The sequence below is a fragment of the Gobius niger genome (assembly GCF_951799975.1).
Source record: "Gobius niger genome assembly, chromosome: 1".
Lineage (NCBI taxonomy): Eukaryota > Metazoa > Chordata > Actinopteri > Gobiiformes > Gobiidae > Gobius > Gobius niger.
In genome coordinates this window covers 19,258,056-19,282,901 of record NC_136852.1, presented here as the reverse complement: position 1 = coordinate 19,282,901, position 24,846 = coordinate 19,258,056, and the positions used below count along the sequence as shown (strand labels likewise).

The 24,846-nt window shown below is 40.1% G+C and overlaps 3 protein-coding genes across 3 annotated transcripts; 2 read left to right on the top strand and 1 right to left on the bottom strand.

Moving 5' to 3' along the window:
• Positions 1 to 5,796: 5,796 nt before the first annotated feature.
• Positions 5,797 to 9,872, bottom strand: slc13a5b (solute carrier family 13 member 5b). The gene is made up of 12 exons (XM_079570982.1): positions 9,732 to 9,872; positions 9,015 to 9,143; positions 8,812 to 8,948; positions 8,469 to 8,689; positions 8,215 to 8,395; positions 8,021 to 8,143; positions 7,722 to 7,934; positions 7,552 to 7,655; positions 7,350 to 7,456; positions 7,125 to 7,286; positions 6,199 to 6,336; positions 5,797 to 6,087 (listed from the first exon to the last, which is right to left on the bottom strand). The coding sequence occupies exons 1-12, from the start codon at positions 9,828 to 9,830 to the stop codon at positions 5,962 to 5,964; spliced, it is 1,740 nt and encodes a 579-aa protein (XP_079427108.1). The 5' UTR covers positions 9,831 to 9,872; the 3' UTR covers positions 5,797 to 5,961.
• Positions 9,873 to 10,905: 1,033 nt separating this feature from the next.
• On the top strand, positions 10,906 to 20,494 carry wdr81 (WD repeat domain 81). Its single transcript, XM_079564004.1, has 12 exons — positions 10,906 to 11,136; positions 11,781 to 12,222; positions 12,353 to 15,816; positions 15,889 to 15,996; positions 16,069 to 16,268; positions 16,341 to 16,522; positions 16,616 to 16,781; positions 16,989 to 17,154; positions 17,232 to 18,020; positions 18,101 to 18,246; positions 18,336 to 18,518; positions 19,313 to 20,494. The coding sequence occupies exons 2-12, from the start codon at positions 11,837 to 11,839 to the stop codon at positions 19,637 to 19,639; spliced, it is 6,117 nt and encodes a 2,038-aa protein (XP_079420130.1). The 5' UTR covers positions 10,906 to 11,136; positions 11,781 to 11,836; the 3' UTR covers positions 19,640 to 20,494.
• Positions 20,495 to 21,027: 533 nt separating this feature from the next.
• serpinf2b (serpin peptidase inhibitor, clade F (alpha-2 antiplasmin, pigment epithelium derived factor), member 2b) lies at positions 21,028 to 24,554 on the top strand. Its single transcript, XM_079566073.1, has 9 exons — positions 21,028 to 21,166; positions 21,387 to 21,458; positions 21,557 to 21,619; positions 21,957 to 22,221; positions 22,380 to 22,523; positions 22,616 to 22,804; positions 22,868 to 23,010; positions 23,809 to 24,013; positions 24,088 to 24,554. Exons 2-9 carry the CDS (start codon positions 21,399 to 21,401, stop codon positions 24,432 to 24,434), a joined length of 1,416 nt encoding a protein of 471 aa, XP_079422199.1. The 5' UTR covers positions 21,028 to 21,166; positions 21,387 to 21,398; the 3' UTR covers positions 24,435 to 24,554.
• The last annotated feature ends 292 nt before the right edge of the window (positions 24,555 to 24,846 follow it).

Genomic DNA, 24,846 nt, shown 5'->3' with positions numbered 1-24,846 from the left:
CTTACTCTTAATGATCTGATTTAAAAGGACGTATTTATCTCACAAACTTGAACAAACAAAGTTTTTTCAAGTTTCCTCTGATGAACAATGACGTCTCTGGAGTAAAGGAAACAGAGCAGGAGGTGAATGACTTTTATTTAGGATAAACTTTAAATGAACGCGATATCTGAACGGGACGCTGCATGATAGATCTGTGGCCGCTCTCGTTGTTCTCTGAATGTGGAGGGTCGGATCATAGGGTCGGATGGTCTTCAGACTTTTTTCTCCGCCCCGTTGCGCCGGCTACTCTCGCCGATCATCCAGGCGAGCCGCAACCGCATCTTAAACACACCTAACCACGGACCAGACCACACTTTCGGCTACAACCGCTGCTGAATGTGACGGCAAAGTTGCAGGGAAGCGTCCGACGTCATCGTAGACAATTATTTTGCTCTCAAGACGTTTGTCCAAATAACAAACTTCTCACTATGTATTAGGCCTTGTCACTATTGTAATTGTATACTACTATTGTATATTTTAATGAGCAAATGGGATCGGATACTGATATCTTTTAGAATTGTTCTGTTTGTTTAAAAGTAGTCGTAGTAGTTTCTGTTTGCTATTTTCATGAAGCTACATTCTATAGCTAAATAACTGTGGTGTATGCAAACATTTACAATTACAGAATACATTGTGATACAAACTTACTTGCAAAGTGAGTTTTGCGTCCTCTTTTCTCTCGGTTCCCCATGCTGGTCTCACGCTGCTGTTGTTGTTGTTGTTGTTGTTGTTGTTGTTGTTGTTGTTGTTGTTGTTGTTGTTGTTTTTCTTCCGAGCCCACATGTGCTCGGACACGGACATCGATTTTTTTCCCCCCGGAAAGTAAAAGTAAGTGAAATACACGTGTTGACTAAATCAGATAAGATCAGTGAACCATAGACTGTAGATAACAATAGCATGTTTTTCATGTCTATGTAAAAAAAAAAGAACCCTCATACGTCATTTGCGTAATGCCCCGCACTAGGTAAGTAACCAGCCGACGTGTAACTTCAGGGTCTTTTATTAAATAGCAAGCTGCCAAAAGTACATGATGCCTCTGTTCAAGCCACAGCTCACGCGCAACACAAAACATGAAGAACCTCTACCCCTTGCTTCTCTCAGAGAACACTTTTACATGCGCTCACAGCGCCCCCTGGTAGCACAGCAGGTACACAACAGCAGGGCATAACAAGGAATACACAGCTATTACATATGGTTATTTGTGAGCATGTTGTTTACAATTCGTTTTGTGAGTAGAAAGAGGCCGCTGCTCCATAATCGCTCTGCTCATGAGCAAACGCATGCACCCCGCATTCAGCTGAAGAAATCCCAAAGATTAGGCCAGAACAACAAATATTTCATTCCAGCAGGTGGCGGTAGAGATCTTCAACAACAATAATCATTATTATGATTATTGTTATTATTATTATCATCATCATCATCATCATCATCATCATCATCATCATCATTATTATTATTATTATTATTATTATTATTATTATTAGTAGTAGTAGTAGTAGTAGTAGTAGTAATAGTATTAATAATAATATGCTTTCAATTAAAATGCATTATTTTCTTTGGGGGTGGAGGATGAATTATGGTTTAATAATTTACTATGTATTTTATTGTATATTTATGTGGCGTCTTATTGACAAGTGCTGGCAGAAATATCTTTGCAGGAGTGCCTTTGCAGCCCTTTGGACCAACTACTTCAGGTGATCTAAAAACACGCATGGACTTTGACTCAGCAGGCAGTACCAATCCAAAGCTCCAAGGCTACCTCAGGTCTATGTGAATTATCTGTTTAGTTGTGCATGCTGAGGCAGTAGTTGGGTAGCAGCACACCTCTCATTACACCTGAAAATGCTAGGTTTACCCTTGAAGTCTTGAAACTGTAGTGTGAGTGATTGTGGTCTGATGTGGCATTTTGGAGGCAGTAATGGAATACCTGACACGTGCTGTATTGCATGCCAAGAAATCTAGAGGACACTCTCTCCCAATAGTCTTTAAAATATATGGATTTGCTGCTGAGATTCTTCAACAAGCTTTATCAAATTTAGTTGCGTGGATCTGCATTTTCATACAGGTATGTGCATGCAAAAGCAAAAAAAACAGCCAGAATGAACCCTTAACCAAAGTTGATAGATTCTGGTGGTACAATGTGAAAGAGGCCTTTTGTCTTCTCCAGGGCTCTTTGTCTTTTAAAGATGGCTTCTGTCTGTGGCTTAATTGGTGACTCAAATTGCTAACCGAAACCATTTCCACTCTAATGTCACTATGCACCAACTGAAACCAACGATTTCATCACACAGGCAGCATATTGTCCCCATCTGTAACTGATACAGGGAAGATAACGAGAAGTTTTGGGCAGAGCTAAGACTGGGTTCTCCAAAGGCATTTAATTTACCTGGAAGTCACTTATTAAGCCAATGTACCAGCTTACTCTGCAGAAAAGCTTGTGTTTGACACAGTAAGCATAAATAACCTTTTCTAAACAAACTATGAGCACAGAGGTAGTTGCAGGTTCAGGCTCCTGGTCATGAATGTATGTATTCATAGGTTATAAAAGGTATGGCATGTGTTTCAACTGGATAATGAGTGGGTGGATAAAAGGCCGTGAGGGAAGAGAAAGGCTCTGTAATTACATAAGCCTTTTCCACAAGTGGCAACCAAGATCATAGTTATTTCAAATGCTCTTTGCAACCAACTGCTTGTTGAAACTGTGACTATCTTACATTTTAATTGTCCAAAAGTGTTGAACTGAGTCTGGATGGAACACTCACATTTTTTTTACTTGATCTTTTTGCCTGTTGTGAAGTGGACACGTGTAAGATTGAAACATGCACAAGACACACAATACTGTAAAAAAAGATAGCCTTCTTTAAGCCTATAATAGGTGTGACGTTAAAGCACACCAGACCAGATACCTTGACCATTGGCTTATGCAATGTCTGAGCCAGGTGGACAAAGACATCTGACTGCATGCATTAGGTGTGGCCTTTGAGTCCAGGATTATTGCGGCTTTCTACACTGTATTTTGAAGATTATATCAGATATATGTGACAACGTAAGCAGCTACATCTTCAATAATCAAACTAAGTTATGACGAAATGTTGTGATGTTTTGAATCAGCAATGTTTGATTTAGCCATTTTTTGTGTAATATCCTGCTGTGCTAAACTGCGGCTAAATATGCATGTACTCTTCAGATCTTGGATGACAAGACATGGATGGAGATGGTTGAAAAGAAGAAACACAAAGTGTCTTTTTATATTAAGCACACAGCATGTATTCTTTACTTTTAATATATTTAATAAATAAATAATAGGTTTTCTCATATTTGTGAACAGCAAGGCTGATTTCAAAGTTCATGTGATGCAGGGTGAGTGTTATCCACCAAAGTAAATTGAATTCAATTCAATTTTAAAGAACTCAAGCAGCAGCATTAAAATTCCTGAGGAAAGAAAATCAATGAATATTAAGGCTGCTGTCTTTTATTATGAGCAATAATGTAACATCAAATAACTGTCCATGTTTACAGTTACAGGCAAAAAAAAATATATATATATATACAGTGCCTCTCGTTAGTATTCATACACCTTGAACTTTTGCACATTTTGTCATGTTTACAACCCTAAACATAAAGATTTTTTTTTTTTTTTTTACTGAACGTTCACACACAAGTAACAGACAACTGTGAAGTGAAAGCGAAATGATACATGATTCTGTTAATTTTCAAAAAATAGAAAAGTGAAAAGTGGGGCGTGCATAAGTATTCATACAGCATTTTCTGAGTGCATTAAATTGCCTTTAAAACATTTCTAATGACTCCAGAATGTTCACACCTTGGCCTAACGGTTAAATAGAGGCCACCTGTGTGTAATCTACTCTCAGTATAATTACAGCTGTTCTTTCAGGCCCTCAGAGCTATGGTCGGAGTGTGTTGGTCACTGAACAGCATAATGAAGGTCAAGGAGCACCAGAGAGGTCAGGGATAAAGCTGTGAAGAAGTTTAAAGCAGCCTTAAGTTATACAAAGATTTCCCAAGATTTGAACATCTCCCGGAGCAACTGTTCAATCCATCATTCAGAAATGGAAAAAGTAAAGCACCACTGCCAACTTACCAAGGTGTGGTCCTCCACCTAAAATATCAGAGCGAACAAGGAGAGCACTGGTCAGAAAGGCAACCAAGTGCCCCATGATAACTCTGTAGGAACTGCGAAGTGCTGCTGCTGAGCTGGGGGAAACTGTACATGGGACAACTATAAGTCGTATTCTTCACAAATCTGGACTTCATGGACGAGTGGCAAGAAGAAAGCCATTATTGAAAGGAGGCCATAAAAAATCCCGTTTGAAGTTTGCTAGAAGTCACATGGAGGACACAGCTCCATGTGGAAGAAGGAGCTTTGGTCAGATAAGAGAAAAATGTAACTTTTTGGCCCAAATGCAAAACGTTATGTATGGCGCAAACCTAACACTGCTCATCGTCCTGAGTGCACCATCCCCAGTGTCAAATATGGTGGGGGGAGCATCATGCTGTGGGGCTGCTTTTCCTCAGCGGGGACTGGGGAGATTGTAAGAATAGTTGGGAACATGGATGGAGCCAAATATAGAGACATTTTGGAGGAAAACCTGCTGGAGTCAGCAAGAGAACTGAGGCTGGGGTGGAGATTCACCTTCCAGCAGGACAATGACCCTAAACACAAAGCTAAATCTACAATGGAATGGTTCAATAAAAACATATTAATGTGTTAGAATGGCCCAGTCAAAGTCCTGACCTAAATCCTATTGAAAATCTGTGGAAAGAATTGAAAACTGCTGTTCACAAACGCTCTCCTTCAAATCTGACAGAGCTGGAGTTGTTTTGTAAAGAGGAATGGGCTAAAATTTCAGTTTCTAGATGTGCAAATCTTGTACAGTCATACCCCAAGAGACTTGTGCTGTTATTGCAGCAAAAGGGGGTTCCACAAAGTATTAATTCATGCTGTATGAATACTTATGCAAGTCCCACTTTTCACTTTTCTATTTTAAAAAAAATAACAGAATCATGTATCATTTTGCTTTCACTTCACAGTTGTCTGTTACTTGTGTGTGAACGTTCAGTAAAATAATCAAAATAAAATCTTCATGTTTAGGGTTGTAAACATGACAAAATGTGCAAAAGTTCAAGGTGTATGAATACTAACGAGAGGCACTGTATATATATATACAGTATATATATATATGAATATTGTAAAATGTAAATTATGTACATTGTGGTGGGTAAACAAAGTTTTCAAAGCTTTTCAATTGGAAAATTCAATGTCTTCATATTCACATAAGTTCTTACACTATATCAGAAAAAAATGCTGCACAAGAAAGTAAATGCCACACAGCCATCTATCAGCATCCCTTCAGTTCATACCACTACATTTCCGCATAAGAGGGAGACAATACACCCTCACCAGTGAGCTCCTGCTTGCACTTGCACACTCCAGTAGTAGGGATGGAGCAATTAGTCAAAAATTGATTTAAAATCGACTGCAAAAAGTCCGATACATATATATGACAAAAATGCAGATGTTATAAAAAAAAAAACAGTCAAAATGATGGTTAATTTTTTTGTCTTGTAATTTTTTTTGTAAAGTAAAGTTCTCTTATCGAAGTAAAAAATGAAAGAATCATAGAAGAATCATAATCATACAAGGACAAAAATGCAAATGTTAAAAGAAAAGAAACATATTTTGGTTATAAAATGTGACATATTCATTCTGTAAAAAAAAAGGTAAGAAAAATAATAATATTGAAATTGGAAACTTAAAACTGAATGGAATCGTAGCTTGAGTGCATTGTTATATCCCTATCATGTAGTACACATTTAACTTTACTGTCCATGACCAGAACTCGCTTTGTGACTCGTGTGGGCTAATGACAGGCTGGGCTCTTGTCTCCATCAGACAGACGCTCACACTCCAGTTGTGTTGGCCCAAGAAGGAAAAGTGTTCAAGTTAAACATGGCCTTGCCCCAACTGTTAATGGCCAGTGTTATGCAAAGGATACCAATTATATTCATTACAATGCCCGTCTTGGCCTAAAGAGAAAACATCCAGTATTAAGTCATTGCATATGAAATTCTTCATTTGTTTAAGTCCAATGCAATGACCGAATGACAAATAACAATTTTGTAAAAACAGAAACTCACCATGTCAGCAACTTTGAGGTACCCATAAGAGAAGACAATGGCATTTGGTGGGGTGGCCACAGGCAACATGAAAGCAAATGACGCACTGAGAGTGCAAGGCACCATGACATACAGAGGATTCATCCCAATGGATTGAGACTGAAACAATAACAAAGCAGTGGTAGACAGGGATGAACACAGATTTCTGGACAAAATCCTGCAATGATCCATCTGGCCACTGTAATCATGGACTCATAACTCAGAATGAAACATGTGGTGCAAAACTCCCATTAAGTTGTGTAATTAAGATGTAAAATCTGCAGACTCCAGGCTGAGTCATGGTGTCAAAAATAGGAGCCTCTGCATGTGTAGTAAAGACAGAAAAGGCCTAAGAAAATGTTGGAATGATGCCACAATAGGAGATTTTAAGTGCACAGTAATTTGACGTTCCAAAAATAAATAAAATATAAAACAAGTCCTACATTATTACAGTTATGGTTTAACTACAGAAGAAAAGTGTAATTTTCTTTAATGTGCAATGTTCTTTGATTCCAACTTGACAATTTAAAAACGTGTCCAACACAACCGCTTTCTTGAGTATTTTACTACCAGTCATAGTGTCATTCTTTGGCTGTTGGAAGGAAGGCATCAAGGCAACCGAATGCCACTGGGTTGGTGTGTTTGGCAGGCTGCAAAGGGGAGGAGGGGCCCAGAGAAGGGGGTAGAACATATTCAGCTTGAATGGCCATTTAGATACCAAACAAGAGAAGTAGGCTAAACCTCAACTGCTGTGTGTTTGGAGCTAGACTTTCATTTGGGAATCATTTGAAGTATAACAAGTACGGAAAAAAATAAAACTTCACCTTACTGCACCTCCCTTTAAATATTGTATATGTAACTGTTTCATCCATGACCATGCACGTGTTAACCTGCTCTGGACATCTTACCATTGAAGCCAGAACTGGCAGGAAGAGTGTTGCAGTGGCCACATTACTGGTACATTCTGTGAAGGTAGCAATCAACAGGCATAAGACCATAGCTATCGCCCAGGGAGGAATGGATTGAAGAGGACTCATTTGGTCTCCCATCCATTTTGAGAGTCCCGATACCTAGAGACACATGATTTAATTAAACAAAATAACGACCAATGAAACGTAATTGACCTGTCTTACTTCACTGCCCTTTGCCAGAGCAAATCCTCCTCCTAGAAGAAGGACAATGCCCCAAGGTAACTTCTTTTGGACCACTTTCCAAGTCAGGAGTGGTGGAGTTTTAAGCACTACAAACCCAACATACATAAATAACTGTGTAAACCCAATCATTTACCAAAAAAAACCCTGTACTACACTGGATAATATTTTCTAAGAATCTTACTTTGCTCACTGTGATTCCTCCGAGAACAGAAACTTGGAGGCTTGGATGGTAGAAAGAAAAGCAGTATCGCAATGAAGATGGCCACAGTGGCATCTGTCACATACCTAATATCAATACAACAATGTTACTGAGTGTGTATGATCAGAGAAAGAATAACTTTGTATACATACTCTTTTTTAGAGTTGAATATATCTGTTGCCCAGCCACTGACAAAGCCTGGGTCCCTGGTGAACCACAGCACCACCAGGAGAATGAAGAGACTCAGGACACTAATCTCTCCGAACGACATGGACCCCAGTGCTCGGTACTCTTCCCGAATCACATTATAGGCAGCTATTTCTTTCTCTGTCTTCACAGAGCCACATCCCCATGTCTTCTTGAAGCTGTCAATATACACACATTACAAATCTTTGAAATAAAGCAATGCAGGTATTAATAGCAGTTACTTTAAAAACATTCCTAAACTTACTTAAAACCCATGAACACAAACTGCAACCAAAGCCAGGCCAATGTCAGCATAAGAATCATATTAGGGAATGCAAATCCAAACCAGGAGGCAAAGTTGATCACATCTCCATTGTCAGGGAATAGTCTGAAAACACACAAACAATTACAATGAATAAAATGAAGGCGGCACAAGTTATACATTAGATATAGTCCTACTGGTTCATCTGGCCCATGAGCACCAGGTTTGGACCAGTCCCTGTCAGGGTGGCAGTGCCCCCGATGCTGGCAGCGTAACAGACACACAGAGTCATCCCTTTGCACATCCTTCTTCTCTCATCTGCTTCTCTCTGCTTTTCTGCTTCTGTTTCAGCATCCAGGAATGTCACAATTGTGGGACCTACAAATAAGGGCACACTTTTAAAGTGTATTCATTTGTAATAATGGTATACAATGAAATAATCAAGGTCCACCTTTACCCTCGCTCTGTTTCTCAGCTGGAGGAAGCGGTTTGTTGTCACTGTCTGTAGTCTGAAGCATCTCCTCAGAGCTCAGGATATGAGGAATTTCTGCCTCATTGTTGTTGAGCTGTTCCAACACAGCCTGGACTATAGGCACCATCATGGCTGTAGTCGCAGTGTTACTGATCCACATGGAAAGGAAGGCGGTGACTCCCATAAAACCTAACATCAAACTGACACATGATAAGACTTTCAGTAAACAACTATGTATCACATCTCCAAGATCATAAAATTACCCAGATAAGATTGTATCAATGTTTTTATCTGATATGCTTTGCTTTTAACAGATACTTACAGTGCAGGACGAACACCTACTAGGAGTAAGACTCTTAGAGCGATGCGTTTGTGTAGATTCCAGTGCTCCACAGCCACAGCCACCATCAGGCCCCCCACAAACAACAGGTTTGTGTCCTTCAGATATTCCATACAAACCTGGTACAATATAGCACACTTTAGCAATTCACAATATCCACTCAGGAAAGAGGTTTAATAACTCACTTGTTTTGACACCATGATCCCAAACAGAGGGAAAAGGAGGGCTGGCAGCAGAGCAGTCACAGCCAGAGGCAGCACTTCTGTGCACCAATACACTGCCATCAGGATGATCACATAAGCACATTCTGCCTCCTGAATAAGGAAGACACAAATGAGTGCAGTACAAACCAAAACATTTTGTATTAAAACCTTTTGCAATAAAAATGTAACATTATAATGGTTCAAGGGTTAAAGTTATAACACTGCAATGCTGCACAGTTTGAAGGATGCAGAGTAATAAATGATCAACATTGGGGAAACAAATCTTTATGTTTTTAAAGACTTTTGGCCTTTGTGATGTACGTCTAACCCGAGTCAGCGTCGGTCTCTGTCCAAAGCCGCATTCAGTGCACAGCCCAGGCTTGTGTTCCCACGCTGGGCATGACCCTTAACGTTAACAGCGGCATGTTAAAACAACACGGAGGACCGCACCGGCCCTGGCTGCAGAGATCCAAGGGTTTTAGTGCAAGGGCAACAACAGGTGCTAAACCCCCGTTTACAGTAACTTGTTCAGTAGCCTAACACTAGTGTCAGAAATGCTGAAACTATGAAGTCCACAATAGATCAATAATCCATAAAAAAAGGGGGGAAATATGTTCTTTTATAGCCCCGACATTTCTACACCAATTACAACAAAGTGGAATATTTTTCTTTTTGGTCCAGATAGTCTACTTTACATACCGGTGTCCCGATCACCAATGGCAGAGGAAGAAGGAGAACAGGAGTGAGGAAGAGAATAATCGGGTCCTTAATTGAACGCACATATCTGAGGAATGCCATGCTCAGGGCATACACAGTACAGGCGCGTTTGTTCCATGGGCCCCGCTTTTCATGAGAAAAGGCGGGGGCAAGCAAGTGCGGTGACGAATCACAATTAAGAGGGACGGTGCTGGACAAAGGCCGGTCAAGGACGTCCCTCGGGCCGGCAGTTGAAAGCTTGTTTGCATCTCTGCAAGCATAATTGAATGCAATTAAAAGAGTTTTCATCGGCTCATTGATATTCAGATGAATGGGTCCAATAAACTGGCCATTGCAGTTCCTGAAATGTGGGTAAGCTGTAGGCCTGAGGTCATATACGGCAATGTGGAGTAGACAAATAGGAATGTGTCCACTATTAGGCCTATTGAAAATAAAATTAAAAGGGTTTGCAAAAATCGTATTTCTGTGAGAAATACCAATATTTGTCCATGCCCACTGGTCTTTATAATATTTAACTCTCCCTTTGGCGAAAAAATAAAAAATAAAATCACACATAGAAAAAACGAATGAAACATTTGCAGATTTCGATCTGAGCCTATGTTGTCTAACAGCAAAATCAGTCAAATCATCAATATATATATTTTCTTTGTCTTGTCACCATATATATAGGCTATGCTATTGTAAATATCCAGACCAACATAACAATACAATGAAAAACAAGATTTATTTTTTTAATCAGGGTTGAGATATGTGCTGCATAAAAAATACACAATCAACCAGGATTTATCTTGTTCATTCAATAATATTAGGCAACACAATGTGAAGAAAGACTTCATGTGTCCATATGTCCACGTTTAAATGTGGTGGCCCCATAGGTGGCCCTCCCACATAATGCTGTAGGCCTATGCGTTAACTGAAAAGGCAATGACGGCATCTGCTGGTGGCTCTTCTTCACTACAACAGAAAGCCTACGCAATTTTGCCACTACAGGTATAGTACTATATAAATCAATAGACAGAAACGTATGATAAACTTGACATCTTAAGAAACACTAAGATGTAATGACATTAATTCGTAATGGCCATCTCCACCTTCTGTAAACTCGAAGCTTCTTTTGGATGCCCGAGTCACATGACGCCACTGCGCGTCACGTGAGCTTCTGAAAACATGGCTTTATGGAACGCATAGAAAACAATTAAGAATCCGAGTTTTATTTGACAGTTACTCTTTACGTTTAAAATGGAGCCCACAGATAGTATTAGACGCCATGATCGGAGGTAAAAAGGAACAATATGAGTCATAGTTTTTCAATGAGCAGTGTTTGAAAGCAGCAGGGCGTCGATAGCTCTGTGCTAAGTTCCTCTGCTACAAGTTTAACAACAAACGGGTAAGTGTGTCGGGCTTTTATTTATTTTCTTTGGGCAACCATGGCTAGTTGATGCATAGCCATTGTAAACTGTACTATTGGTGATTGTTAAGTTCAGAGTAAACTGCTCCCCTGTTTTGATTTCCGTAGCGCTAGCCGTTAAGCTAACAACACCTCTATAGTGTTATTATTAGGGTATACTGCTAACAACGAGTATACAATGATGACTTTCTTTGGTGACACAACCTAGCAACGTGTTTATTCGGCTAGTTGATGGTCAAACACAATGCATGCAGTTACAACAGGACAGAGGCAGTCATGTGATACACATTATTCTGATGACGCCAGGAATATTGCTACTACAGGCAACAAGCGAAGGAGGTGTACTGTGTAGATGCGTAATAGTAACGGATCTCAAAGTTGCTTTATACTTTCGTGCATTATTCCACCACAGCTGTAAGGTAACGCTAGGTTGCCCACTGCTACACTCTGACCGCAAATCACACATAAGCCTACGTGTTAATACAAAGGGAAAGTGATTGTAGTGTCTTGTCCAAATGCTTTTTAGACCACATATGATATTACGCCCATTTCTCTCAATCTTATATCATACAAACACACAAACAAACAAACAAACCATAACACTTATTTTGTGTTTTTCCTAGAGCCCGAGAAGAGGATTCCTTTGAGATTGCGTCAACATTGGAAAATGAAGCTGTGAATGAAAACATTTGCACAGGTCACTATGGATTGGCTTCTAGATGCTGTGGAAAAAGACCTGGGCATTGACCAACATCAACTGGGGCCAGGACCTCGACCCACAGAGCTTACAGCCCTAGTTCCTACACGGTGGGTCATGGGTCTCAGGGAGCGGAGGCTCCTCCGTTGTGCCCGCTTTAACAACACCAATGAGACTGAAGTTGGCTCCTATCTTCAGTGTTCTCATGCAAAATTACCACCTGGATGGACTCGAGTTTGCATTCAAGGCTTACGAAAAAGCAAACTGGACTACAGATTGGCAAGAGATCCCTGTTACAATCAAAATGAATTAATCTCTCATAATTCTTTCATCCAAACCATGCAATGTATGTCCCAGCTTAATATCAGGTACAGTAAATTGTATTTTAAATAACATGTTTTTAACTGCACACAAGTCTTTATTTTTGTTATGCTTCTCCTTGATGAAATACATTTAACTAAAGTGTTTAAATTTGTTTTGTTTACCTTTATTTTTCAGAAATCTGTGGTATGAGGCTCATTGTAAATTTGTGCAGCCATATGCAGGGACCAGTGAGCAGATGCACGTTGCAGCTGTTGATGCCATACGTAGCGGATTGCAAAAGCTCTTCAATACCACATTTATCTCAAATGACAAAGGGTCACCTTCCATGTCCCCGGTTAGAGATAGAGACTTTTTGTCATCGTCTTGCTTTTCCAAGTCTCAGTCAGAGGTCCTGTGCCCCAATGTTCTTCCTGCGGAGTGTCTTTTTGAAACTTCTGATGTGCTTTATATTATTCTACCTTACACTCAGTACACTCTACATGACATTGTGTCCTTCAGCCCAGCCAAGCTAGCAAACAGCCACGCAAAAGTATTGTTCATTCTCTACCAGCTACTAATAGCCTTACAGGCTTTCCATGCAGCCGGCTTGTCGTGTGGAGAACTCTCTCTACAAGATATAGCAGTGGATGAGCAACTTTGCAGTCGACTCAAACTTAACCTTTCTCACTATGAAAATCTCAGGAGAGAAGAAAATGGATCTGATGTTATTGACAAACAAAAGCATATGCTTCCCATTGGCAGCACACCCATAGACAAAACGCTTTGTGACGATTGCTTTGGTGAGCTTAGGACCTTGGTTTTAGACTGGGTCCACGGGCGAGTTAGCAACTTCCGTTACTTGATGGAACTTAACCGTTTAGCTGGCCGGCGCTATGGAGATCCCAATTACCACCCAGTGCTTCCATGGGTGATTGATTTCACAGTGCCATTTGGGAAATTTCGTGACCTTCGCCGATCAAAGTTTAGACTAAACAAAGGTGATAAGCAGCTGGACTTTACTTATGAGATGACCAAAGAGGCTTTGGCAGCAGTGACTAATGGAGTACGGGGCGGGGGTGTAGGAGGAGACCTCGTAGGCTCCTTAGCATCTGGTAATGCTGGACAGTCTGACCATCTTCATGTTCCTCATCACATCTCCGATGTGCTTTCAGACATAACGTACTATGTTTATAAAGCTCGGCAAACTCCCAAAGCTGTGTTGTGCAGTCATGTAAGATCTCAGTGGGAGCCCAATGAGTATCCAGCAAGCATGGAACGAATGCAGAGCTGGACCCCTGACGAGTGCATTCCAGAGTTTTACACAGATCCTTCTATTTTCCAGTCCATTCATCCAGACATGCCAGATCTGGATGTACCTTCTTGGTGCAAGTCGTATGAAGAATTTATTGAGATCCACCGGCATCTTTTGGAAAGTAGAGAAGTGTCCCAATATTTACATCACTGGATAGACCTCACGTTTGGTTATAAATTGTCTGGAAAAGAAGCTGTTAAGGCTAAGAATGTGTGCCTGCATCTTGTTGACAACCACACTAATCTGACTACCTATGGTGTTGTTCAATTATTTGACCAACCACACCCACCTCGCCTGTCTCCATCCCAATATGCACCAGCTGAGCCTCCTCTACAGGGCCTTGCCTCCTTTAATGTGCCTTCACTACACATTCCTCACTTTGATACAACAGCAGGTGCCATAGATGGGCAGGTGCCTGAGACCACTGGTTGTGAGTCGAGTGGGTGGACTATGGTTGACAAAGATGAAGAGCTTGAACAGGGTATGGAAGCCCTTGACTCATTGGCATCATCTGGCTCGTCTGCAGCATTGCCAAATGTTAGCACTACCCTTGGAAAATTTTGTTCAGAACATTCAGCTCTGGCATCCCAGTCAGCAGGATCTCTGTCTGATTTCTCAACTAGTGCTTTAGGCCCAAATCTACGCAGCTCGATGGTTTCTAAAGGAGGGCAAACTAACAAAAAACACTGCGAAGGCGCTGTTAATGCCACTAATTTTGATGAAATTAAAATAACACTTTCAGAAGGTTTCAACGCATTACAACCTCTGGATGAGTTGGAAAAATTGAGCAATTTTGTAGTTAAGTGTCTACATGCTCAAGAGCAGCATACTTTAAATGAAGGTATCTCAGAGACAGAGGCTCTACCCTCAAATACAGAGCTCTACCAGAGAGATATGCAGGCCCTTGGAGTTGTCATTGCAGAGCTGTTTTATTCCTCCAAACTTAGAGGGCTCAAGCCGGGCACCCCTCTCAGCCGGCGATTTGAAGCTGTCATGAAGCTCTGCACAGTTAGTCTGCGTGATGTACCGCTGCCATTGCAATATGCTCTTGAGACTCTACTTGTTATCAAAAAGCATTTTAGTGCAAAGACTCAAAAAGTACCAAGTTGCCCAGGACCACTGCTTTTCAGATATGCTGCCATTCGAGATGGTCTGCCACCCCCAAACCCCTGGCAGTTATTGAATTCCATCACTAGCCCATTTCCATTCCCTCCATATTTTGCTGCTCTGCATCATTTTATTTTTTCCTATCACACAAAAATGGAGCCTACTTGTAATGTACAAGGAAGAGACATAGTCTTTCATCTTTGGCAACGTCTGGACACCTTGCTTCGTGAGAACATTACAGCAGAGGGTCTTGAAATTTTATTGCCATTCATTCTCACTTTGATGCTTGAGGAGTCGACTGCAATTTATGCTGCATGGTATCTTTTTGAACCAATTTCAAAAGTGCTAGGCCCCAGAAATGCTAATAAGTATTTACTGAAGCCACTCATAAACATTTATGAGAACCCTCAGTGTCTGCGAGGACGTTTCTATCTTTACACAGACTGCTTCATTCTGCAGTTGATTGTACGCCTCAGCCTTCAGGCCTTTCTGTCAAGCCTACTACCCCATGTGCTGCAGGTTCTGACTGGCTTTGAAAGATGCAACTTGGGCACTGGTGACACATGTAAAGGATTTGGAGGTGCCAGGGGTAATGTGGAAGAGGAAGAGGAGGACTTTGAGTCGTCATCAGGCACTGTTACAGGCGCTGTAGGAGCGGGAGGCGGAGCTGCCGGCGCTGTGGCTGACAGTGGACTGGTTGACTACTCTTCTGGCATCAGCCTCAATGATCAGGTGTTTCTCACAGAGGCAGAAGATTTTCAGAATGGCTTCTATGTCAGCAGTGGGTCGGGGGTTGGAAAGCAACTGAATCAAAATGCTGTTGCCAAGGATCAGGATCAGGAGTCTCTGAGTGTGGGTAAACTGAGTGACAAAAGCAGCACCAGTGAGCTATCAGTTGGTGATGTAGACTCAATGAGGGATCGAGCCAGTCTTAAATCAGCAGACAGCAGTCAAGACCTCAAACAGGCCAGTGAAGGAGAGGAGGGTGGAGAGTTGGAGGATGAGGAGGTGACTGATGTTAATGATGGTAGAGAAGAGACGGATGACGCTCCTGTTTCCAGAGTAGACTTGAATTTGTCAGAGAGAACAGAGGCCTCAGGAGCCACTGTCACCACTTTAGAGGGAGACTTTGTAAATGGCATGGTACTGGATCATAGTGAGAAGGAAATCGTGGAGCAGGAAGAGGCTGACCAGGATCCATCAGAAGATTCAGAAGAAAAAGAACAGAAAATTCTTTTAGGTGAGATAATGCAATGTGTACATTCAAGATTGTTCAATGGACCGTTCACTATATATTTTTTATGACCTGTAGATACTGTTTGCAAAACCGTAAGATGGCTATCTGCAAAGCTTGGACCCACAGTGACTTCACGTTATGTGGCACGGAATCTTCTGCGGTTGCTTACTAACTGTTACATTGGTAAAGTACTGATTAATAAAAATACAATTGGCGACAACTGTTTTGAGATAACTTATTGTGTTTTGATTGCAGGTCCTAAAAACCACCAGTTTGTGACTCCACCAGATGTGGAATGCAGAAGTGAGACTGTAGCAATGGGCAGTGTGTATGAGAGGAAACCTGTAGTAGGCGACCAGACAGCAGAACCAGTGCTCGATTGTCTTATCTACATTGCTCAACTTTATGGAGAGCCTGTGCTCACTTATCAGTACTTACCTTATATAGGATACCTGGTAAGATAGCAGCATAAGGATGCATAAAATATTTCCTTGGAGTAACATCTTCATTCTTTTTTATCATTTCAGGTATCCCCTCCTTCTTCACAGCGCCTTAACACACGTAAGGAGGCCAGTTTGCTTGGTGCTGTTGCACTTACGCAGAAAATCATTGTGTTTCTCTCTGATACCACTTTAATGGACATGCTAATGAAAATTAACCAAGATGTACTCCTGCCACTACTGGATTTACTGACAACTCCCAAAATGGGGTAATTGAATGTGACCCAACCACAATGAGTGCAACCAAACTGTGTGATTCTGATCAATGATGTATTCATCATACATGTGCTTGCCATATTCAGATTCCCCAGTGGGGTGGAGACACGCACTGCTGTGTGTCTCAAAACACTCAGCCTAATGGCTCTCATCTGTCTGCGCATCGGGAGGGAGATGGTCCAGCAGCACATGGCTGATACTTTACAAAGATTCTTTGCAGTTTTCTCTTTGCTGCATTCCTTGAAGCACCAGGTGTGTATTAATTTTATAGGGCAAATGGGTTTTACATTTCATCTGACGTATGTATTAAATTAAATTAAATTATTCTGCTATATTTAATTTCATAGAATATTATATAAAATATACCGTTATTTATTATGTTATTTATTATGTTATTCAAATTATACTGTAAACATTTTATTCTGTCGTCCTTACTATATTCCTATTTTTGTACAAAAGCTGAACAATGCTCCTCGGAGGATGGTGGGGGAATTGACTGTGGTGGATGTTTGTACTCCTGAAGAAGAACATGTCACATATGAATTGGGGGTACTGGAGGAGCTTCAGAACGTGTTTAATTCTCAAATGGCCCATGCATCCTATGTACCTTTCTACTGTCTCATAGGTACGAGTCAGACAATCATCTATTATCAAGTACTTATTCAAAGTTAAACTTTGCACTCACACGTGTGACTTCTTTAGGTGACACTGCTATTCGGAAACTAATTCCCAACCATGAACTAGTGTGGCAGCTGTCTCAATCCTACACTCCTAGACAAGACAACCCAAATGTGAATGTCACGTCCTCCAGAATGGAGCCCAGTGTGTCTTCCACCTTTGGCAGACAAGTATCATCCAATCCATTCCCTGCACCTTCGGGTAACTTTAACCTCCCTGACTCTGAGTCAGGTACTTTTGGCAGCCACCTCATAGGTAATCGTATACAAGTGTCTCAAGACAGTGATTTTAGTGGCACATCTAACTTGTCCAGCTCTTGGGGACGCTCTGGTAACACTGGCCCTATTGTTACCACTTCTTCTACAATTACAAGTTCAGCCACTGGACCAAGTTCTTCAACTAATTCTTGGCTGACTGGGCACACCCCTGAGGATAGTGCTTTAAAGCAAGAACTGCCACGCAGTAGCCGCTCACTTCAGGGAAACTGGCTCGCTTATTGGCAATATGAGATTGGCCTTAACCAGCTGGATCATTTCCACTTTCACCAAATTCGCCTTCAGAGCTTCCTGGGTCATTCAGGCACAGCTAAATGTATAGCGCCACTGGCAGGGGAGGATTACTTCCTTTCAGGTAGTAAAGACAAGACTGTGAAACTGTGGCCTCTCTACAACCATGGTGATGGCACACAGACGGTGGAGCCCAGACTCACTTACTCAGAACATCGAAAGTCTGTTTTTTATGTTGGACAGCTGGACTGTTCTCAGGAAGTAGTGAGCTGTGATGGCACAGTGCACCTGTGGGACCAATACACTGGTAAAAGCAATCAAAAACATAAATAATAACAAAAATGTATGTATGTATTAACATTATTTTGTTTTGTTTGCTTTCAATAGGAAAACTTATTCGTTCATATGAAGCTATTGATGGTAAAAACCCAATTACATCTGTCACCACAATGCCAGCTCCTCATTCCAGCATAGTGTTGGGCAGTGCAGATTCTGTTCTCCGTTTTATTGATCCTCGCAAGCCAGGACTGCAGGTATACCTTTTAATATGATTTGACATTTAACAGTGTAACCGCATATGCTAAGATTATGCGACTCTGACAAGAAGGATATTTGTCCCCAGCATGAGTTTCGCCTGGCATACAACAATGTGAGTGCTGGTCTCATCCGCTACCTTGCTGTGAGTCCTGCAGGGCGCACTGTTGCCGCAGGTTTCTCATCTGGCTTTATTGTTCTGCTTGATGCACGTACGGGACTGGTTCTGAAAGGCTGGCCTGCTCACGAAGGAGATATTCTTCAAATGAAGGTATTTAAGCATACAGTTTGTAGGACTGTCCACAAAGATGTTTGCACGTGCTCAAATTAACTAAATACATGGTAATTAGAAAGCATGTATTCAATCCAAGCAGACTTAATTCAAGCATACTTTTTTTACTCACATGGCAGATTTTAGAGACTTTCCTCGTATTCCTCTTAAATGTATTCTGTTTTGTGTTGCAATATTTGCTGTGTTCAGCAGAGGTGTTTACTGAGGACGTTAGTTGGGAACATCTGATGTGAATTCAAGTCACAAACCCTTTCTGACTCAGTTGTAATTTTGTTACAACATTTTGATGTGTTCAGTTTGTTTGCACTACTCTTTTTATATATTGGAATTGTAGTTTTAGTGTACCATCTATGTGGTACAGAAATATACTACCATCAAGCAATGCTTGAAAACAGAATTTCTTTATTGGAACTTGTAGATGGTTAGTAAAAATACAGAAAACATTTGTGGAAATTGTGTGCCTATCTCTGCTGTCAACAGAGCAAGGATGAGCAAACTTTATTTAACCTCAAATTGGGTCAAGGATTGTATCTCTAGTTTTAACAGCACAGGTTTAGACAAACATGGACAAAAGTGACTCATTCGAAGGGATGAGTTCTTTCATTAGCACCAACACCAATACCGTTTAATTAGAAGATGATACACTCGTGTCTTCGTAACTTTGCCAAAAACAGATTCATTATCCCAATACTGTACTTTACAAATGCAGTATATTGAAAAGGTTGATTTGTATAAGGATGCAAAATTAATCTGTTTTGTATGTTACTTTTTAGGCAGCAGAGGGAAACCTGATCATCAGCTCCTCAACCGACTCCACACTCACTGTGTGGAAAGATTTGGAAAATAAGCCTCTTCGGCAGTACAAGTCACAGTCAGATCACGTCCATGCATTTGACATTTATGGCTCTGAGATTGTAACAGGAACAGTTTCCAATAAAATTGGAGTGTACTCTATGGCAGACATCTCACTGAGCCCTGTTAGCACCACAAAGTTAAGTTCAGAGAACTTCCGTGGCACACTGACCAGCCTCGCTGTCCTACCCACCAAAAGACTCCTGCTGCTGGGCTCGGAGAATGGAGCTATCCGGCTTCTAGCATAGGCTAAATTGGCAACACCCATTGGCCTTACGTGTCAGCTCTTTATATGGTATCTGCTGTTTTCAAAGTCCGGGGATTGATACGCTCTCTAACTTTAACTTCTGCACAAAACAACTTAGTAACTTTTGTTGACAGTCACCATTGTAGATTTGTTTTATTGACATGTGCCGCACATGTTTTAGTGCTTTCTCTATGTGTACTGTATATAGTATAATATTTTACAAAAAAAGGAAGTCATGCAATTTGCTCAGGAAAGTGGAGCCAAACCTGGTTCTTTTGTAGTGTTTACACTTTCCAAATAGATGCATACAACACCAAACAGCTCTGAATTTTTATGTTAATTTCTCTTGACATGATGTACCTGAATGCACTGATTAAACTATGCAGTATTTGTAGATCAAATTAACTTTGCTAAGCTTCATTTTATTTAGTGTGACTTTTTTTATACAGTGTAGTCACTCTTACGAAAGTGCATTCCAGGGGTTTTAAAGCTTCAATATAAGTAAAGATCAAACATAATGATGTTACTGATACACACTTGTTTTGTAATACAAGTATTATTATCTGTTTTCTTTTTAACGTTTTACATATTGATAAACTACTTGAATATACATATCTGGGTAGTGACACAGCTGTGGCTCTGTGTTGATGATTTAAAATTTAGTATCGACAGTGTGTTTGTATTAGCCATTTATGTGAACATATTTAGCAATTACGATTAAAAAAGATCTTATTTGAACAATATTTCAGCTGTGTACATGTCCCTATTTTTCTACCCAAAGAACAAAAATATTTTATCTGTGACTTTTTTATTTTCTGCTTAACAAGTAGTACAAGCATTGAAAGACCAATTTTGTTTGAAGGAGGCTACATTTTGCTGAAATTAATTATGTATTTTAATGTTTTAGAAAATAATATATTAATGAAAAATAAAATTTCTTTCATTCTCTCTGTGTGTTCATTTTTATAAGTCATTCGCCCAGTTACTTCACTTTTCATGTATGTACTTCTGTTTGGACAAAGTCCGAAGCTGTTTGCACACAGTGTCATGTGATGCAGACTTAATGTAGTATTGATAAAGTGAGTTATTTTAAGGTTTTAAGGATTTTTTTTTTCCCATCACAATTCTTTTATGTGATATTTTTCGAACATACATGATACAATTTGTGGTGTTAATAATATAAAACATTCGAGGACAGTGGACCTGAATCTCTTGCCTAACACCAAATGTCAACATACATAGTTACAAAATGTGTTTTTCAACAAAAAACCTACACTTTCTGTGTCATTTTCACCATCGTGTCATCTGCCCTGTCATGTGTAAAGTATTCGCCATTAAACCTGGAGGATTCTCAGGAGCTGTTACAAATAAATAGAAGGTAAAACGTGGCCCGATCAATGGAAGTTGATATTTAACTGTTTGCTGAGCAAGTGCCAATCTTTTACTCTCAGGAATTGTTCCATACACATGCAGCGGATCCTTTTTTTGGACTGGGCTGAGAATTTTTTTTCTAATTTTAATATTCAAGGTAAGATCCATTACTTGGAATAAATCTGTAAATGTATACTCAATATACTGGTCAAGAATATATATATGTTTACTAATACATAGTCTTATGTAGAGACTGAAATTAGAAAATGTGGATAATGATAATGTTCCTATCAACATTGTTTTTTGTACATTATCTGAATAATTACTCGAAATTTCAAACAACCAATTTATTTCTTTTTTGTTGTTGTCCTTTTTAGAAGGACATTTGTATGGACATGGACCCTCATCTTACACTCCTGTTATTCTTTATCTGCAGCATGGGAGCCATTGTAATACACATTTATCATTTTATTTAAATGCCACACTATTCTGTATACTATTTATATGTTAGTCATGTGAAAAGTGGTCATTATCTTGAACTTTGCAGAATGCGGAGGTGTCTGAAAATGGATCAATCGCCACAGTGCCTCCTGTGGAACACAGCACAGAGGTCAGTACAGAAGATAGGCCTCGGACATGTGGATTGCAAATGAACATAATATTAATTTGCCTCCCTCCCAAAATAAAAACAAAAATAAAAACAAGACAAAAACATACTGGGTAGCACTACCTACATAATTCACAATACTCTACTTGAGCTTGGATGTATTGAAAGAAAAAAACAAAGCCAATGGGTGGACTTAGTTTGAAAGTAGTTATGAAAAGGTTTACTTTTTAAATAATCTAAACCGTACCACTGATACAGTTTAAGAACCCCTAAGCTACTTTTATATCTTTTGCTAGACAAGCATAACAACTAATAATGTGTTTGCTTTATCTGCTCTCAGACAGTAAAAGTTCATGAAAATGCAGTCACAACAGAAGCACCTTCAGAAGTGACAGCAGCTCCTAGTGGGGCTGATGAGACCCCGACAGAGGAGGCAGATGAAGGGGGTTGCCATTCTAAAAGTCCTTTGTCAAGGAAGACAATCGCAGCTGCAATTGAGAAACTGGGCATGAAGCTTTTACAGAATCTGGACACAACACCAGAACAGCCGAACATAATCATATCTCCTCTAAGTATTGCACTAGGACTTTCTCAACTGGCCTTAGGTACGTATGAAATTAACATACAGTGGGGAAAAAAAGTATTTGGCCAAAATCCAATAGAATGTCTATGTGAAACTGACCAAATACTTTTTTTCCCCACTGTACATCCTCTTGGTGCTCTCGGACGCTGGAGGCATTATTATTATTATTATTATATTCAGGTGCAGTCAATGAAACAGAGGAACTTCTAATGCAGCACCTCCATGAAAACGCTCTCCCCTGCTACCACCAGGCTCTCCGTCATGTATTAGCACAACTCAAAAACGACGACCTGCAGCTGGCCACGCGAATCTTCCTACGCAAAGGTTACACAACTAATGACGAAAGAAATGTTGATGTTGAAGTGTAGCAATTGTTGAAGTGAATGTGAAGTTTTAATCTTGTTTAATTTGATTAGGATTTGAGCCAAAGCAAGAGTTCATCAACCAGTCGCAGCAGTTTTATGGGTCCGATGCTGCAGTTGTGGAGAATCTGGAGCAGATAAATGAGTGGGTTGACCAAGCCACAAATGGAAAGATGAATAACTTTCTCACAGCTTTACCACCAAACATGCTTCTTTTGCTCATCAATGCAATCCACTTTAAAGGTAACACACACAGTTTAACAGCTACTCATACTATACTCATACCTTCCTTTGGTTTCCCACCAGGACAATGGCAGACTCAGTTTGACCCACGGTTCACTTCCAGAGGCGTCTTCTATCTGGATGAAAAGAGCATGGTTGATGTTGAAGTAATGGAAGCTGCCAAACATCCTTTAAGTGTATTCATTGACCATGAACTAGAGGCACAGGTAAATAATGTTAGAATTTGTACAACAATAGTTAATATATAATTAACAAAGCTAATAATTAATTGGCTTTTTTAATACGTCTTATCAGGTGCTTAATTTGATTCAGCGTGTCTCTGTTTTAGTGATTAAAGGCCCTATACCTGATATTTTCATTTCAAACAATGAGAGGAAGCCACTAAATTGAAATGTCGGTGGGGGTACAAACTCATCCCTAACCTTCCTAGCATATTTGTAGCATCTCAGTTCTTAACAGGGAGATGTTTATAGGCACATTTCACCACTTGCAGGGTCACTTTTCCGGGTCACTTTCACAAGAATACTAGAAAACTAGCCTCCAAGTTCATGAAATTCATACAAATGCTTTATAATTAGATCGACAGTGTTTTCCCCACAAATGTCTGAGTTTAAAATATACTTAAGGAAGACAAAACCAATTTCATTCCATAACTAGAAAAGAAATCTCCTCTAAGAATTCAAAGTAGTACTGTTTTTTGGAAGGTGTAAAACCATTGAAATAGCAGCCGTCCATAACAGGAAGACATCATGTAACCGAGACCCAATGAACTATAACAATTATATATATATTTTTATTAATTCAGACACTTTTCAGGGATTATTGGTCAATGACTTGTCATTAAGTAGGCTATTGTAAATGAGCAGTAATTATAGCTCTTTGACTTCTGTTCGTGTTTATATACATTGTTTTTGTCAAGAAAAACAATACATTTCTTTATCTTACACTAATGCTTTATTCATTTAATAGAAAAAAAATCATTTCTATTTTCTTTTATTGTACAGGTAGCGAGGTTCCCGTTCCTAAACTCCATGAGCTTACTTGTGGTCATGCCTATATCTGGTCATGTCAATATATCTTCCATGGCAGCAAAATTAAACCTATCCAGCATTTATGAGCGTCTGCCTCGGGAGAAAGTGGTGCAGGTGAAGTTCCCCAAATTCAAGCTCGAGTACAGCCAGGAACTACAGGAAGTCTTGATGAAACTTGGTGAGTGTGGATTCTTTTCGTTAAAATAAAAGTTCTGGTGCTTTTTCTGTAGTCTTACATGTGACTTGTTTTAGGTCTTGGAGATGTATTTCAAAAGCCAAACCTGGCGGACATATCTGATGGCCCCCTGCTGGTGTCCAGTGTCCTGCACAAGTCCATTATAGAGATAAATGAAGAAGGAGCCGAGGCGGCCGCTGCTACAACTGTGGTCATCTCCCGAGCATCCAATCCAGTGTTTCACCTGAGCCAGCCTTTCTTTATCGCCCTCATGAATGATGCTCTACAACTTCCAGTCTTCATGGGAGTGATCAACAATCCCAGCCCAGGAGCTCCTATTACCCAGAGAGCAGAACCTGCAGACAAATTGGGATACCCAGTTGACAAGAATTATCCGGGCACATTTGGAGGACCACCTAAATAAAAACAAATCACCTGATAATCCACACCAGGACTTTGTTAACTGGACAGAATTAATCTTAACTATACACGTCTTTATTTGGGAATGACATGATGGCCAGGTGTGTACAATGTTCAGTTTTTGGGTCGTCTAATAAATGCCACTGTCAAACAGCCAGTTGCATACAGTGTGGAAAGTCTTTATTATTAATTGGACAAGCTTTTTTCTCTTTCTTTTATTATTACTATTATTTAAATCAACTCGTTTTAGTTTATAAAATGGAATAGATATGGGTGACGCAATAGTAACTTTCTAAAGTCAGGCACTGAACTTACCTTATGTAACTCAGATTTGATTTAGCTTCTTCTTGTTTTCTTCTGTTTACATGTGCGCAACAAGCTGTATTGTGATTGGTAAAAGTAGCTTGGCGCTGAGA